Source organism: Rhizoctonia solani, chromosome 2 (genome assembly GCF_016906535.1).
Source record: "Rhizoctonia solani chromosome 2, complete sequence".
Taxonomy (NCBI): domain Eukaryota; kingdom Fungi; phylum Basidiomycota; class Agaricomycetes; order Cantharellales; family Ceratobasidiaceae; genus Rhizoctonia; species Rhizoctonia solani.
Genome location: NC_057371.1, coordinates 1723574 through 1740291, shown reverse-complemented (window position 1 = coordinate 1740291; position 16718 = coordinate 1723574). Strand labels below are relative to the sequence as shown.

Sequence of the window (16718 nt, the reverse complement as noted above, 5' to 3'; positions counted from 1 at the left end):
TCTTCACGACATAATAGTACATTGCTATCAATTTTTGACATCCTATGCTTGAATTAAACACGGGTGCCATATACGTCTTTAGGCTCGACGCCCGCCTGCCCCTTCGCGATGTTGGCTTCGCCCCACCTACATGTTTCTATTGAGCCATCACTGCACCCCAGGTTAAATAAATTCGACTTACTTCCTAATACGGATGGACTCGATTTGAATAAACCCGGTGGTATCCGTCGGTTCGAACCCTCCTAACTCATCCATGGAAGACTGGCGTGCATCGTATAGTCCCTTGAGTTGAAGAGCTTCTGTTAGTTTTTTCATTCCTTGGGAAGGTATGATCAGCTCACTTCGTTAGAATATCGTCCCTCTACAATGACATTGCCTTTATATAGCTTGAGGCGAACAACTCCGTTGACTGTGCGTTGGCTGGCCGGAATGGACGCTGTAACGAACTCACGCTCCGGGCTGAAAAAGTATCCATTGTACAGGATTTGGCTCAATTGAACGGTCACAAATTGATCACGCAGGGCGCGAACATTACGATCCAGCGTCAACCCTTCAATATCCATGTGGGCGACACGAAGAATACTGGCGGCGGGCGACTCGTAGCATCCACGAGATTTAACTCCAATGAACCGGTTCTCGACAATGTCAATGCGCCCAATACCATGTTTGCGGGCGAGCGCGTTGAGGGAAAGGAAGATCTCAACAGCATCCGTGTAAGTGTTGTCTCCGTGCGTCACCTTAACGGGGAGTCCTTGTTTGAACTCGATGGAAATTTGATCAGGTTGCTCGGGAGCCTGCTCAGGGGACGCGGTTAGTTTCCACATATCGTCGGGTGGGGTGGTGTTTGGATCTTCCAGAATTCCAGCTTCGTAGGAGATATGGAATAGGTTTTCATCTTGATTAATGCGAGATTAATAAGAAGCTCTGAATAAAAATCATCCCCATTACCTGTTGACCAAGGCTTGGCGGCAGTTTGAGCAACAGGGATATTTTTTTGGGACGCGAATTCAAGTAAAGCGGGACGTCCCGCAAAACGTTCATAGAATGCTGTTTTTTCCGTGTTTGAATATAACCCAAAAATATGTTATCAAAGAATAACGTACCAGGAATTCTCCATGGAGCAATAACCTTGATACTCGGCTTAAGTCCGTAAAAGGCGAGCTCGAACCGGACCTGATCATTGCCCTTTCCTGTGCAGCCGTGGGAAACAAAGCTAGCATTGGTGAATTAAATAACACACTTCCCAAAGTAGGCGATACCACTCACTCGCACCCCTCTCGGTCCGCTACGGCTATCATGCCACGAGCAATAACGGGCCGAGCCAGCGAAGTCCCTAATAGGTAGACGCCCTAGTGATCGTGGATGTGATTGAGTGGGATTATACCGCAAATCTTGGGAGTAGCTTGCCTCGTAAATGCAGTTAGCCTGCACTGCGGGGTAGATCAACTCGGTCACGAATTCACGCTTCATGTCCTAATTGTATTATCTATAGCTTAATAGAGGTTCCAGAACTCAGGAGACATGCGCACCTCGAGGAAGAACTTCTTAGCTCCTACGGCTAGTGCCTTTTTCTCGGCAGCAGCAAAGTCCTAGTGCGCTTGTAAAACCCAAATTGCTGGCGGATTCTATACAAGGATGTACATACCTCCTCTTGGCCAACATCTGCCATGAAGGCATAGACTTCATATCCCTGCTCGATCAGCCATGCCAAAATACAAGACGTGTCTACCCTCTCATTCGATAAAATTTACAGGGCATAATTATGACTGTATGCTTACCCAGGCCACCAGAGTAGGCAAGCAAAACGCGACCCTTAGATTGGGATGTCATAGCTGAATAAATGCTGAGAGATGATGGGTGAGTGTAAGATTGGCCGAAATGTTTTGAACGAGTCAGAGGTTAGATCAGCGAAGATCAATTTGTCGATCGGCCTTCGGATTTGGCATGAATAGCAACTGTCTAGATACAGGGCTTATCGGCCTGAGCAATTTTGCGTATTGTATTTGTTAAAGGAAGAAATATCGACATGAATATCAGCTCAGGGCATGCGAATATCCAAGCCTGAACAAAGACAATGCAATTGAGCACCAACTGACTGACATGATTTCTTCTTGGGGTTAGTTCCCATATCTGCTCTAATTTGATTGAGCTTATTTGTACGGACGTCTTGGTCTACAGTAAGCGCCAGCCAACTCCTAGTGAATCATCTGCGTCATCTTGGTTGACCCGAACCGACCAGCTTATCTCACAACCCCCAAGGCAGAATAGATATGGGCCATTTGTTTACGGTTGCAACGTGAGCTCCCAAAATATTTTCCCTTGGACTCAACTAACCATGCTTCTCATAGTTGGTTTGAACCTTCACTTGAAACTACCTGATTGATACACTTACCATCAGAAACCAGTTCCTTGAATCAATGGGCTCTGGACTTTCAAGTGGGTTAGGATAGGGAAAAGGGTTTGGTGAATTGACAGGGTTTGTAGGGGAACTACGAGCGTATTGTGGAAAGTATTCGCATAGCAAAGGAGCGAGGCGCCACCCTAAGAGTCGGTCCCGAGCTTGAAATTCCGTGGGTAAATAGAATGATCGCGAGGCAATGGGCTTAAAATGTTCCTAGGGGATATGGGTGCTTGGATCATTTTCTGGAAGGTATCCTCTTTCATTTCATTGATCCCCGAGGTATCATAGCTACATACTTCCGTAGGTGATACTGTCCTTCATTCATGGGAGATCCTCGGACGGATTATTGAGTCTGAGGTCGTGAGAGGGATACTATGTGACATTGGAATGTGGGTAGTTCGGATTTTTGCATCTCTACATTGAATCTAATCAATCCATTAGGCCTGTTGTTCATAAGAACGTGTTGTACAACTGCCGCATTATTGTGCACGATGGAAAAATCGTTTTGATACGACCCAAGATGTGGCTGGCAAACGATGGAAACTACAGGGAGCTTCGATATTTCACTCCGTGGCAGAAGCATAGGCAAACTGAAGAGCACTACCTTCCTAGAATGATCGGGGCAATCACTGGTCAGGTAAAGCCTCTATTAGAGGTCTTTTGATTCCCACTGATCTCTATATTAGGTCAAAGTCCCATTTGGAGACGCAGTAATCAGCACCATGGACACATGCATTGGAGTTGAACTTTGCGAAGAATTGTTTACTCCCGCGAGGTATATTTTAACATTTATATAGGGTTAACTTATTACTAACATATGGGGGGTTGGAAAGCCCGCATATACTTATGGGATTGGATGGCGTAGAGATATTCACTAACTCTAGTGGTAGTCATCACGAGTTGCGTAAGCTCTATACGCGAGTTGAACTCATCAAAGAGGCTACCCTGAAAGTATGTGGGCACAGCTCGAATTTCAGGCTCTCGCTTTAATTCAATTGCACCCTAATCTTTGATCTAGTTAGGTGGAATCTACTTATATGCCAATCAACAAGGATGCGATGGTGACCGACTGTACTACGATGGGTGTGCTATGATAGCCGTTAATGGCCGAATCGTAGCACAAGGATCTCAGTTTTCTCTTTCGGACGTAGAAGTAGTTAGCGCTACCGTGGACATCGAGGATGTCCGAGCTCACAGAACCCGCAGCAGTCGTAGCATGCAGGCTGCAGAGGCCCAACGTTATCCTCGCATCGAGGTTCCCATGCCACTCTCTGGGGCTGATGATTTCACTCTCCTAAACACCGCCGCTATCCAGGATTTCAAAGTTCGATACCACACTCCTGAAGAAGAAATTGCGTTCGTTGAGAAGTCTATTTCAAGTTTTTTTTTTTGACCGGACTGACGTTTTTGTAGCCTGGGACCGGCATGTTGGCTTTGGGACTACCTACGAAGATCACGAACCCAGGGATACTTTGTTCCTCTGAGCGGAGGGATCGATAGCTGTGCTACTGCCGTTATTGTATATTCGATGAGCCGTCTAGTTTCCGAGGCCGCCAATAAAGGAGGTCAGTCCTAGCAGCTGGCACTGGACTGAGTGGATCTAATTTATTAAACTTAGATACCCAGGTCATCACTGATGCACGTAGGATGTGCGGTGAGCCAGAAATATCAACGTACACTCCAACAGATCCTCGTGAATTCACTAATCGTATATTCCACACGTGTTATATGGGGACGGAGAACTCCAGCAGTGATACTCGACAACGTGCTAAAGCATTAAGCGAAGCCATAGGAAGGTTAGTGAGAGACACTCGAAACCTGGATGAGCACTTAACCAAGTCTTTCATAGTTATCATGTGGATTTGAACATGGACAGTCTTGTCACGGCTATCAGAAACTTGTTTGCGGTAGTAACAGGTCATCGCCCGCAGTTCCGTGCGCATGGGGGCTCGAATGCTGAAAACTTGGCCCTACAAAACATACAGGTTAGTCTATCAGAAAATTTCTGTGCCTTTAAAGAAGCATGTGCGCGCAGCAGGAGAGCTCATGGTTTGTGTAGGCACGATTGCGTATGGTGCTCGCTTATCTTTTCGCACAGCTCTTGCCCTGGGTTCGCGGCAAGATGGGTGGCTTGCTCGTATTAGGAAGCGCGAACGTGGATGAGAGGTGAGTGACATGCGGTGTGGGTGTTGCATATGAACGCTAACCGAATGGAAAAGTCTTCGGGGTTACCTTACCAAGTATGATTGTTCATCGGGTAAGTCCATCCATTTCGAAAAATGCTCCACATGCTAGTATCAATGCGTTCATAATGATGGTCATTCGTCTAGCCGACATAAATCCCATCGGTGGCATTAGTAAAACAGATCTGAAGAAGTTCATCCGCTACGCCCAGGATAGTTTTGACTTGCCGATTCTCAGCAGGTAAAAAGTGACTATACCATAACGGCGAGCGCCTATTAATTGCTGTTTTAGTTTCCTTGATGCAGTTCCCACAGCTGAGCTGGAACCAATCACTGAAAGTTACGTTCAGGCCGATGAGGTGAGTCCCGAACGCTGCATGAAGATTGACTGTCAATTATGCTACTGCTAGGCGGACATGGGCATGACATACGACGAGCTCTCTGTCTTTGGGAGGTTACGAAAGGTCGAGAAATGCGGCCCGTATAGCATGTTCTGCAAGTTAATTCAAGAGTGGGGTAGCATGCTCTCCCCCACACAGGTTCGGATGTTCTCGCCCTTTCGGAGCTCGCCTGTTAACGAAAGCTGGCAACAGATCGCCGACAAAGTCAAGCTATTCTTTTTTGAACATGCTCGCAATCGACACAAGATGACGACCCTCACTCCATCTTACCATGCGGTACGTTTCCGAGGGATAGCGATCCAATTTCATGAATTGATCCTTTGCAACCTCATTACAGGAGTCGTACAGTCCCGATGATAACCGTAAGATCATTTTAATGACCCACGGAACCAGGCTGATAGAGAGCGCCATAAATTAGGATTTGACCTCCGGCCATTCCTTTACAATGCGCGATTCCCGTTTCAGTTTGCGAAAATTGACGATATTGCAAAGAAGATTCTAGATAGATCTACAGCACAAGATGAAGTACGGAAAGAAGACTGAATATGACATATGGATTTGTAGTAGTGTATAGTAGCGATTATAACTTGAAAATTTATCGTTGGAGGAACATGGCCTGTGAATTTTGCATGAGCTAAGGCGCTTATACATCGATACGGATAGAAAAGCTTACCAGTACTGATTGCGCGGCCACCTTTTTCATAATGGTGGGTTTCTCGGCTGGAGAGAGGGCAAACATGAGCGACGCTAAAGTAGAATAATCTGCACTGCGGGTCACGAGACAATACGTACGGTCTGTGAGTTGTTCGTCCTTCACTTTGCGACGACAGCTTTCCATGATCTCTGAGACCGCCGAGCGATCTAGGTCATCACGAGCTTTCATCAGTGCCTCGACGAAAGCCAGGTTTGGACCATGTTGTTGCGCAAATGGCCAAAAAGATAGGAAAACCATCCCCTGTGATGCAGTCAGTAACGAAAGTACTTGGTCCATGACATCGAAGTTTGCATCGAGCTCTTGCGAAGATTTGTACGTCTTGAACAAGTCAAATGCATCAGCTATATCTTCTCGTAACCTGTCTCCTGCTGCTGGCATACGCAACTTCGTTGTTCGGCGAAGGGCGGTGAGGTAGGTTGACAAGAACGTATCGATAAGATCCTCTACGAGGATTTCGAAAATGGAAGGGTTGAGATAGTTTTGGTAGTCGTCTGTATAGTCGCGAATAGTGAGAAGTATTTGTGACATAACGCCCTCATACCAATCGGGGGCTGCAAAGAGTTTTTTGGTGGCCGGCTTGAGGTCGTTGAAAATGAGCTCAATGAGTACTTGGGTGCATTTTTTTGCAACATCAAGATACCCATTGATCGCGTCGTCAAGTTTCTCGGCTATCATCTTGGCGTACTTCTCGGATACTCGCTCCTCAAGGCGGGTTGAAAGGGTTTCTGCGTAGTTTGCAGACTTGATTTGGTCGTTTGCAAGGGCAATCACATATTCGGCAAACCCTCCCGGAGCTTCTTCTGGCTTTTCGACGAGGCGCCGATGCTCCGATTCAAGAAGTTTTGTCCATTGTGCCTGGAGTCCGGTCATCACGCGAGCAGACTCGCCGACGACACTGGCTAGTACTGCCCCCTGCCCACTCTCCACAGCAGCGTCGGTATATTGATTAACCATCTGGAAGAAGTCGACAGGCCCTTTCATACCGTACAATCCTTCTGGATCAATCTCTGGTGGTTGCTCGCGGCGAGTGAATTCCTCGATTTCAGAGGTCATCAGATTCGTGGTGAGGGTATCCAAGCGTGAGACGATGAGTTTAACGTAGTCATCAATAAGCTCCTGTTCCTTGCCGCCAAGAAGGGGAGGTTGGAGCCATTCCGGAGGTATCTCAATTTCTAATTCAGCTTGGAGTTTCTTGAGGTGCTGCTTGTACTCCCTTTTGACAAATGCATAGAGTCGAAGGATAACGCTGGCTTCAGGGTTCGACGCGACAATTGCCTGTATCGATTCATCCAAGAATTTGTGGTAGTTCTTGACAAAAAGTGCCCAAATTTCATAGTCTTGGGGGAAACACGGGACAACTTCATCGAACACTTGAATCAAATCGACTAACATCCAATTGGAGAGAGCGTCGATATATGCGATAGTATCTCCTTGTTCTGCTTGTTGCTTCTCCGCAAAACCTTGTTGAATGGACTGCCGGATGCGTTTCATCACTTCGGAACGGTAGTGTTTGAAAACACGGGCATTCGCTAGCATGGATTTGAACTTGGAAGCAGCATCGAGATTTGCTGCTTTCTTTACTAGTTTGATTGCAATTGCCTAGACACCTAATGTGAGCATGATCCATAATCAATCCATGATGCAAACCTTTTCGTCCTCTCGACCTTCAATTTCGCATATCTTAATGAGACGAACGATAACCCCAGGATTCCGGTTTCGTACAATTGGGAGAACGTTCGAACCCAGCTCAAAAATGTACTCGTCAAACGCTTTGGATAGCCTATTCAATCGCTCGAAATGGCGACCAAGGGTCTTCCTTGCATCTGCATCTGCAGATTTAGCTTGGTGTGTGGTTTGATTTCGGAATGCCTCGAGTTGATTGAGTTGATAATGTACCGCCAGTAGGTTTGGAGCAGGACCAAGGATGTCTTGACGATCAACCATGAGCATTTCCTCGACGAGATCAATCTTCGCGTGCATGCTTAGGAGGTTGTTAACCATTTCCTCGGTCTGCGAGAAGTTTCGATGCACTACAGATACCTGGGATAGAATTTAGGGCACTCCGGCTGCATGGGGCATAATTGGGCAATGTTTTCAACTCACCCTACTAATTTGGTCGAACGTTGGGACCTCGTTACGGGGATCACTGCACTTCCTATTAATACTACTCATCTCATCCTTGATTCCTTGTAAGGTATTGCGCGTATGGTGAAGCTTTTGTATCCCATCCGCGGTGGCAGCAAGCTGTTCCCGCACACCACTCTTGAGTTTTGCATCTATGGACGCCTTTTCTTTCTCTAATTTATTTCGAAACGCAGCGATTTTTAGAAGATCATCAGGAGATTGAAGTACTTCTCCGACAGCTTGGGCAGCAGACTGCATGGGTTAAAGTTGTAGCGAACAACAGGCAAGAGCGGTGGTAGTTGTCAAGATATACGTAGAACTATAGCTAGCACGCGATTACCAGAGGGTCAGGGTGATTAAAAAATCATATATAAATGATGTGGCAGTATGTCAATACCAGTTACCGAAGAGTGGTATACTGAAATCGACAGTGTATTTGGAGACGATCCAAGGATGGTTGGTGTGTACCAGTATATAATATGTTGGTGCACGGTAATTGGTCATGACAGTCAGAGTGCGGTTATGTTTACCTGTGCTTAGCTACACATCATAAGCGCCATCGGCGTTAAGAAACTCCCGATGGTCTGGGACGCGTCACCTGCGCGTTGCTCCTACTTACCTGAGTGCACATCAGTAATCCTCTCCCGGCCACCATCCCACGACAATGGATGAACGAAAGAAGACTGCTCTCATTGCTTACCGCAATGTATGGTTATATTTCTGCTGCTTTCGTAGCTTTGACTCACTGGGCACCAACTATATCTAGAAAATGCGGGACCATGACAAGATGAGCGAGAACTTAAAGAAACGTAAGTGCGCCATTTAGGCGGCCAAATTCTCTTACTTATTTCTATCCTTTTAGTTAGGTTTACTGGCAAGGATCTGGAGAAAGAATTCGCCAAGACTGAGGAGGACATCAAGGCGATCCAATCCGTGGGCCAAATCATCGGCGAAGTGTTGAAGCAACTGGATGATGAAAAATGTAAGTATTAGCTTGTATTACAAGCCCGCACGCTGAACTTATGCGCGCTATTTAGTCATTGTTAAAGCATCTTCTGGTCCACGATACGTTGTTTCTTTCCGGCCTACATTGCCCGTGTCCAAACTGAAGGCTGGTACCCGAGTCAGCCTCGATATGACGACCTTAACAATAATGCGGATACTTCCACGTGAAGTCGATCCGCTAGTCTATAACATGAGCCTTGAGGACCCAGGAGGAGCGTCTTTTGCTGGTATCGGTGGTTTGGGCGAACAAGTCCGGGAGCTACGAGAGGTGCGTTAACACCGAAAGCTATCGTATTCTGGTCGAGTTCACTCGTATAGCTAGGTCATCGAGCTTCCTCTTATGAACCCCGAACTTTTCCTTCGTGTGGGCATTAACCCCCCCAAGGGAGTACTTTTATACGGTCCCCCCGGAACTGGAAAGACGCTGCTTGCACGAGCTGTCGCAGCAACCCTGAGCACCAACTTCCTCAAGGTCGTCTCTTCAGCAATCGTTGACAAATACATTGGTGAATCAGCACGCCTAGTACGGGAAATGTTTGGTTATGCGAAAGAGCATGAACCTTGTATTATCTTCATGGACGAGATCGATGCGATTGGTGGTCGACGCTTCTCCGAAGGAACCAGTGCCGATCGTGAGATTCAGCGCACGCTTATGGAACTGCTGAATCAGATGGACGGCTTCGATACATTGGGCAAGACGAAGCTTATTATGGCTACCAACCGTCCGGATACGTTGGATCCTGCACTGCTGCGTCCAGGTCGCTTGGACAGAAAGATCGAAATCCCTCTGCCAAACGAACAAGCACGTCTTGAGATTTTGAAAATTCATGCGGCTCCGGTAAACAAGAGTGGCGAAATTGATTATGAGGCTATCGTCAAGGTCTGCTATCTATATTTTTTTCGTTAATGATTCAAGCTTACTTTGGTAAACTAGCTCTCTGACGGCTTTAACGGTGCTGATTTGCGTAATGTGGTGACAGAGGCGGGCATGTTTGCAATCCGGGACGATCGGTATGTACTCCCAGCTCAGATCTGATTATTGTCCCTTACTAAGACTGCATTAGGGAGTATGTTACCCAAGAAGATCTAACGAAGGCTGCAAGAAAGGTTTCGGACGCAAAGAAACACGAAAGTGAGTGCGCATATACCAGCTCATGCTTGGATACTTATATCCCCTGGCAGCCAAAATGGAGTACACCGCGCAATAATTGCTTGTTATTTGCATCATGTATCATAGTGGCTATCAATTTTTATTCCGTGTTGCATGTATAAGAGGGTGAGAGTATCGAAGGCTCAGAGCCGCGGATGCAAAGACTATAGAATGATCACTGCAGATGTCTCAACCTCGGTCACGCATACGCATACACCCGGATTGAACAAGATGCACATGGTCGATCAGATGAAATGAATAATAATAATAATCGAGGCATGCTCCTGAGCAATACAAAAGAATCGCTACTCAAACAGCCTTTTCGCCTCGAAGCGAGTCAACCGATGCTTGGTGTCCTCCTTGAATATTCAAACTATTCAATTGGGTAGGTCCATTACCAGAAAGAGTAGCCATTTGAGTCGGTGCCGTGAGGCTATGACTGGCAACACGTTCAGTACAATGGCGAGTAAAACTAGAAACGCGGCGAGTAAAGTCTATACGCGCGGCGCATTTAATTAGTACAATAAACAATGAAAAACCAGCGCACCCGGACTTACAATAGCTGATTACATTCCTCACTACCCCAGACAGAGTGTAGTACAAACTCAATCGATTCCTCCCGCGGTTACAGTTTTCGATCTCGGAGCCCTTTGGTCGACGCTTCTCAGCGAGTGATGTGCATTCAACAATGAGAGTGTCGAGTTTCTTGGAAAAGAAAAGCGCAATGACTGCGATGTCGAGTGCGAGCTGGAGATAGTACCAAATTTGGAACATAACAGACCAAATACGGGCCAGGAATGGTGATTGTGTGATCGTTGCAATAATTCTATAACACGGGATGTCGAGTCAACAATCAAGTAGCTCAAATAATGCATGCAAAAATGCACGAACCCAAATATTGAAGTCACAACCAGGAACGCACTTAGTCCTCCAAGAGCAATAATCAATGCTTTAATAGCTGTTTCCATGTCGGAAGTATCTTGCTTCAAGATCATAACGGCCAATACAACCGCCGCAACACCGCCCAAGAAATATAGCCATGCGAGAATCCCAACTCCTGCACGGCTAGTGCGGGATGAGCTGAGTTAGGATATCATGGGCTGGAGCGCATAGGCTTACATTGGAATACAGCAACAACACGTTCGAGCGTCTTTCTTTTCGGGTCGGCTGGGCATTTCGTACACAAATAAAATGAAGGTGAGGTATAAAGAAAGAAGGATATAATCGAACACAAGCAGCTGTGGAGGCGGAATCGATAACAATGAGAGCCGGGTGGGCGGGGGTCTTATAAGGCAATACAGTGAGGCACCTAGTTTGCCACCTTGAAGGGGTTTGAGCTTGGAGTTTGAGCTTGGCATATGGCCCGGTCAGGGACACCGTGCGTGCCATCACGCAACCTGGAGAAATTTAGAAAGAAAACAATACCAGAGGGAAGTCAGTTTGAACCTAGTCGTCAATTAAGTTATGGTATATGTATATCAAAGGTGCATCAGGAATACAGCCCAAACCAATGAATGTGTTGTTGACTGGTAACAAATACTCGAAGTGGGATAATCGATAGAGTGGAGGGCACCTAGTCTTGGCGGCAGAAGCTATAGGCTGGCAAGCGGAAATTCTACGGCGGAGCCAATGTCATAAATAGTGTGCAAACCCTATCCACTGAACTCCATTTTTGTTCGACACTACAGGATGGATGTATAACTGCCTTGGTAGTACACAAGTGGCTTTCGTGGTGGGCTTGGATTGCCCTGGGGCGAGAGAACCTGAATGACTCGAGCGAGGAATAACTCGGAAGATAAGCTTGACAGATCGATGGTTTCATCCGACTTGGCAAGGGATAGCCCAAAAGTGCTCAGAACTTCACTGGTCATAGGCAAGGAGGTGATGACAGAGCAGGAGAGCGCTCCAATAGTTTCCTCTAGAATGGACGTACCCTCATGGATGCCGTATGAAATGGAATCGAAGGGGTGAGGGTATAGGTCGGGACGCGAGAATATTTTCGATATCTCGGATTGATGTTCTGACAAGATATTGATTATACCGTGCATAGAACTAGGTTGGGCTAGTCTGTTGGCGTGAAGTGCATCGGCCATGCGTGAAGGCTTTCGAATCGCAAACGCAACCAGAGGAAATGGATGCAGTGCAACCGACGTGAAGGATGAGAGCACCGCACCATGGAATGTCTTCTCGTTGTCGTCAAGGCGAGTAGTCATGACCGTAACAGGTTGCGCCGAAGACCGCATGAGATTACGGAGTTGGAGAGCAACATCGTCGTGTGAGAGGGTTGATTTTTTTCTGTATTGGAAGTACTAGCAGTATAGTAAATGCGGTGTGATCTTATATACGATGAGAGTTATACCATACTTCAACAGACCCCCTACATGGCCTCAGCCATCTACGAGCTCTCTGCATTAAAATACCCGTTAGAGATCGTGGTCGTTACAGTACAGTTCATAATGAAGGATGCAAATCATCCCAAGGCAAAAGAGCTTACGTGACGTCATTGTGAAGGAAAAACTAACTCTCGTCATAAGTTATAGGAGTGTACACGCGATTATACAGAAAATAAATGTGCGAAAAACCAAAAAAGCGGAAGTTAAATTTCTATCATCTCTGGGGATTAGGGGGTGCCTGCATTGCACCGCGGCGTTGCATAGCCGCAGCGGCGGCGAGTTGCTGTTGCAACTGCTGGCCTCGCCCAACACCCATAGGCATTTGACCCATTTGCCAAGTCTGGGCGGGCATCTGCATCGTAAAACCTGGATACTGCATCATGTTCTGAGCACCTGGATATCCCATACGTTGCATCTGTCGGAACATCAGCATTTGATCAACGGGCATTTGCATCTGCCCTCCAGGCTGGTGCATCCCAGGGTTCATCTGCATTCCCTGTTGCCCAGGGCCAGAGGCCGGACGAACACCTTGTTGATCACCTTGCTGGGGGGTTTGTAGGTTAGGCGCCGCATTTCCACCAAGAGCCATAGGCTGGGGTTGATGTGGGCTATTGCGCATGGGTATGCTCGCTTGGGACGCAGGGCGGGAAGGCGGGTGAGGATGAGGGCTACCAGCCTGATTTGCCGCTTGTTGTTGGTTTTGTGCAAACATATTTGTATGTATATTCGACATTTGCGCTTGTTGCATACCGGGAACGGCATTGTAAGCGGGAGCACCTGTACCATTGTTGAACACCATTCCGTTAGCAATGTTCAAGCCTAGAGGTCCATAGCTGTGTTGTAGCTGACCAGGGTATTGCTGAGTCGGTTGGCCGTTGGCGGTTGTTGGCGTAGGCGCCGGAGACGCCGAGTAACGATGAATCCCAGGTTGCGCAGGGTTCGGTTGCTGACCAGGAGCTGCCAGATGAGGATTAAGTGAAAGATAGGATTGTTGTGGTGTTCCTTGCTGAGATCCAACTCCAGGCAAAGGGACGTTACCAATAGAGGGGGTTTCTGTCTTCATTCGTTTTTTCGGTGGGCCGCTAACGGTCTGCTGACCTGTAGGCGCAGGCGAATGGCTGGCAGGTGGCGGAATACCTATACCGAGGGTGGGCTGCATATCTTCCTTCTTCCCTAAAGCAGGATTGGGCGAAGCTTGGATCGATTGCGGCGAATCTATTGCCGAGACTTGGCCGTTCGTCGTATGAGGGGGCAACGAAGAGACGTTGATAGCAGGCGATGGTTCCATGGAAGATGCTGTGTTGCGCCGGCCCTGCTGGCCCTGTTTCTTCTTGCCCCCGCCTATCTGTAGAGGCGGAATCTGGCTAATGCTATTCTTGCGCGACTTATTCGTTGAGTTAAGCCCAGGACTAGGCGCATCAACTTGCATGGGAGAATCGGGCCCCTCTCTCTTTTTCTTTAGTTTCTTCTTTTGACTTGAACTATCGTCGATTGACTCGGGAAGACCAGAAGCTGAACCAGGTGGCGGCGTCGGAGTAGGAGCCACAGACGCCCGAGAGCCAGGACTCTGTCCAGGAGGAGTTGAAGGACGCTCGCCACGGCGGTTCTGCTCGAGCCATGTGATTTGTCGAAAGCTAAAGCCGAGGCTGTTAAACTAGGCTGGAGACTGATGTTCATGACACATACTCTGGGTGGAAGATTCGAGTTGCCCGAGGGTTCATTACATTCATGAACTTGTCGTGTTCCGCTTTACGTGCGGTGTCGTCGCGTTTATCGTTTTCCATTGAGCTCGGTTTACGTTTCGGAGAATGCAGTGATGTTGAGTTCATTGCAACTGAAGCAATCTTGCTTGCTATAGGATCAGGATCCAAGCAAAGTGGAGGAGCTATGGCAGCCTGAATTTCGTGTAAGACTACACGGAAGTAGGAAGGCTAGACTGAGCTCACAAGAATCTTGGCCTCGAATTCAATGGCTTGTTGGTCAGTCCAGGTATTACCATTACGCGCGTTCAATATGCTAATGTCTGCCCATAATGTCTCTCCGTTTGGATAGAGTACTATCCTCCTTTTTTGTGCCGGACTGGTTATGGGTTTTGTTTTGGCATCTGAAACAGAAGGATCGGAAGGGGTAGCTTCCCCAGTCGCCAATGAATGATCATGTTCTTCAACAATTAAACAGCCTATACAATTATAGGTTCAGTATTCCAGGTGATGTTTCATATTAAATACATACCATCGTAGAAAGGGACGTTTGCTTGGTCCAGCATCTCAAGCATGTCCACCGGTACTTGATGCGCTCGTATAGAATCAAGGATAGACTATTAGGCCAGCATCAGTGAGCAGCCACAAAACACAGTTTTCAATGCCCTAACCACTGCAGGGGAATTATACAAGAATGTTCGTGCATTGTTATCTTTACTTAAAGTCCAGTGTCCAGAGTATAGATGAACAGTGAAAGAAGGGGGCGATTTTGAAAACCGAGCAAGGATTTGTTCCTCTCTCTTCTTATAGTTGTACACGGCCGTCATTTCAGTTGGAGCCAGCAGAAGCAGATTTCCCTCATACACTAGTCTTATTTGGTGCTACGAGCCACTAGGAGACAGTAGATGGTGGTTGGGTGCAACGGATTTACAAATATTTGTCATACAGTCACATGACCTGATGTCGATCTTTGACCTTTCGACGACCAAGCGCCAGCATGGAATCTCAGCTGAAAGAAGTGAGTTCAAATAAACATCAAGCATTGAAATTACTGAAAATCAATTTCAGCTACTTGGGTTTCTTCATGATAGAAATCCACAAGTCAGGAACATTGCTCTGGAAAATCTCCTTCCACAGACTCCCAAAGAGGCCCCGTATCGTCGGATATTCTTAGAGCAAATAAGCAGTGGTGGACTGGCTCCCGCCAAAGAACCCGAATCAATCAGAGACCTGAAGCTCTTGTGCCGTGACCAGGCTGTACGTGCCTTGTTTATTTATAGGGTGCTTGAAGTGACATTATTTAGGCTATTGCTCACAATGCCTTCCGTGCACTTGTCAACCTATCTGATTCAGCACTCATTGTGCCATTCCTAGGGGAACCAAAATTTTTAGAGTTCCTTGTAGCATACATTATAGTAAGCCATTCTCTTTCTCGATAAAAATCAATAATTCAACGATTAAAGAATCCAGGTTCTTTGCTTGCAGATTTGGCGACCATGGTCCTATCGAACATGACGGTCAACCCCAATGTCATACAAACACTCTTATCACTGAAAATCCAATTAGAAAATGGTCATCCCATTGCATCAAGATCTTCTACTGCGCCCGTTGCACCGTCTACAGGGTCTACTCAAATTCGTGAAGAGAGCGCAATACTCTTGCTAGTAGATGCATTCGTAGATGCAGCAACAGTGCCGGGTGGATCAAAAGAGGAGAGGAAACGGAAAGGGGACCTCCACTTTTTGGCAAGCGTTTTTGCAAATATCACGGTAGTGAGTAGGCGTATTCGCATCGTGCATGCATACACGGACTGAACCCGTTGCTCAATAGGCACCTGCAGGTCGACTCGCCTTACTCACATTGCATCCTGGATCATCTGAGTTTGCTTTGGCAAAACTCCTATCTTTTACAGAACATCCTGACACAATCCGTCGGGGCGGCGTTGCATCGACCCTCAAGTAAGTACTGGTTCAATTGGCCCAAACCATATCATCACAAGCGTATGTGTGTTTTAGGAATTGTGCTTTCCACGCGCCTGCTCATATGGCAATGTTGAAGCCCGATGATGAGATGGTCACTGTCCCCCCGAGCAATGAAGCAGGGAAAGGCATGAATTTACTTTCTTTTCTACTTTTGCCCCTGGCTGGACCAGAAGAGTTTGACCTGGAGGTGCGTCACAAACTGAGGATGAGTGACTCCGGCTCTTACGACCTTTGGTAGGATATGGATAAGCTCCCCGCATCTATCCAATTTCTTCCTGACACCAAAAAACGCGAACCGGATCGATTCATTCGGCTTACTCACATAGAAACCCTCTTGTTGCTTTGCACAACTCGCCCGGCCCGCGAATTTTTGCGCGTGAACGGGGTTTATGAAGTGGTTCAAAAAATGCATGAAACAGAGCAAGACACCTCGGTCAGTGAATTCACGCTTGTTCTCATATTCACTGGCCAACATCGATCCAGGTGATGGAACACATTGAACGATTAGTCAATTTATTAAAGCGAGACGAAGGCCCAGATACAGCCTTCGAAGAGGTCCCTGTGGAAGATATAGATACCAGGAAAGATTCATCAGATGCTGTGAAGGACTCAAACGATGATGATGAGATTGTAGAAATATAGTTTCCGTAAATATATAGTAAAG

General features: G+C 47.0%; 8 protein-coding genes across 8 annotated transcripts; 3 read left to right on the top strand and 5 right to left on the bottom strand.

Annotated features, from left to right (window-relative positions):
• Window positions 1-53: 53 nt before the first annotated feature.
• Window positions 54-1830, bottom strand: RhiXN_05180 (argininosuccinate synthase; the record flags this gene model as incomplete). Its single annotated transcript, XM_043324996.1, has 9 exons — window positions 54-126; window positions 182-282; window positions 342-895; window positions 949-1047; window positions 1104-1213; window positions 1267-1349; window positions 1530-1589; window positions 1646-1725; window positions 1779-1830. 9 exons carry the CDS (start codon window positions 1828-1830, stop codon window positions 54-56), a joined length of 1212 nt encoding a protein of 403 aa, XP_043177415.1.
• A 505-nt stretch (window positions 1831-2335) lies between these two features.
• On the top strand, window positions 2336-5528 carry RhiXN_05179 (carbon-nitrogen hydrolase; the record flags this gene model as incomplete). Its single annotated transcript, XM_043324995.1, has 19 exons — window positions 2336-2351; window positions 2399-2436; window positions 2485-2570; window positions 2619-2650; window positions 2706-2790; window positions 2843-3038; window positions 3088-3176; window positions 3235-3352; window positions 3420-3757; window positions 3815-3966; window positions 4020-4197; window positions 4251-4386; window positions 4461-4567; window positions 4621-4658; window positions 4732-4825; window positions 4877-4943; window positions 4995-5261; window positions 5323-5347; window positions 5404-5528. The coding sequence occupies 19 exons, from the start codon at window positions 2336-2338 to the stop codon at window positions 5526-5528; spliced, it is 2187 nt and encodes a 728-aa protein (XP_043177414.1).
• A 52-nt stretch (window positions 5529-5580) lies between these two features.
• RhiXN_05178 (exocyst complex component Sec6) lies at window positions 5581-8082 on the bottom strand (the record flags this gene model as incomplete). Its single annotated transcript, XM_043324994.1, has 5 exons — window positions 5581-5601; window positions 5659-5732; window positions 5778-7299; window positions 7348-7740; window positions 7804-8082. The coding sequence occupies 5 exons, from the start codon at window positions 8080-8082 to the stop codon at window positions 5581-5583; spliced, it is 2289 nt and encodes a 762-aa protein (XP_043177413.1).
• Window positions 8083-8488: 406 nt separating this feature from the next.
• RhiXN_05177 (AAA family ATPase) lies at window positions 8489-10037 on the top strand (the record flags this gene model as incomplete). Its single annotated transcript, XM_043324993.1, has 8 exons — window positions 8489-8530; window positions 8591-8633; window positions 8687-8806; window positions 8862-9097; window positions 9152-9709; window positions 9764-9840; window positions 9894-9961; window positions 10012-10037. 8 exons carry the CDS (start codon window positions 8489-8491, stop codon window positions 10035-10037), a joined length of 1170 nt encoding a protein of 389 aa, XP_043177412.1.
• Window positions 10038-10288: 251 nt separating this feature from the next.
• On the bottom strand, window positions 10289-11154 carry RhiXN_05176 (tetraspanin family protein; the record flags this gene model as incomplete). Its single annotated transcript, XM_043324992.1, has 4 exons — window positions 10289-10473; window positions 10537-10805; window positions 10871-11044; window positions 11099-11154. 4 exons carry the CDS (start codon window positions 11152-11154, stop codon window positions 10289-10291), a joined length of 684 nt encoding a protein of 227 aa, XP_043177411.1.
• Window positions 11155-11661: 507 nt separating this feature from the next.
• RhiXN_05175 (SPT20 domain-containing protein) lies at window positions 11662-12222 on the bottom strand (the record flags this gene model as incomplete). The annotated part of the gene is made up of 1 exon (XM_043324991.1): window positions 11662-12222. The coding sequence occupies one exon, from the start codon at window positions 12220-12222 to the stop codon at window positions 11662-11664; it is 561 nt and encodes a 186-aa protein (XP_043177410.1).
• Window positions 12223-12586: 364 nt separating this feature from the next.
• RhiXN_05174 (uncharacterized protein) lies at window positions 12587-14899 on the bottom strand (the record flags this gene model as incomplete). Its single annotated transcript, XM_043324990.1, has 5 exons — window positions 12587-14006; window positions 14059-14267; window positions 14319-14551; window positions 14605-14689; window positions 14744-14899. 5 exons carry the CDS (start codon window positions 14897-14899, stop codon window positions 12587-12589), a joined length of 2103 nt encoding a protein of 700 aa, XP_043177409.1.
• Window positions 14900-15069: 170 nt separating this feature from the next.
• Window positions 15070-16696, top strand: RhiXN_05173 (FAM203 family protein; the record flags this gene model as incomplete). The annotated part of the gene is made up of 8 exons (XM_043324989.1): window positions 15070-15090; window positions 15141-15329; window positions 15377-15487; window positions 15536-15844; window positions 15903-16030; window positions 16088-16241; window positions 16293-16487; window positions 16538-16696. The coding sequence occupies 8 exons, from the start codon at window positions 15070-15072 to the stop codon at window positions 16694-16696; spliced, it is 1266 nt and encodes a 421-aa protein (XP_043177408.1).
• Between the last annotated feature and the right edge of the window lie 22 nt (window positions 16697-16718).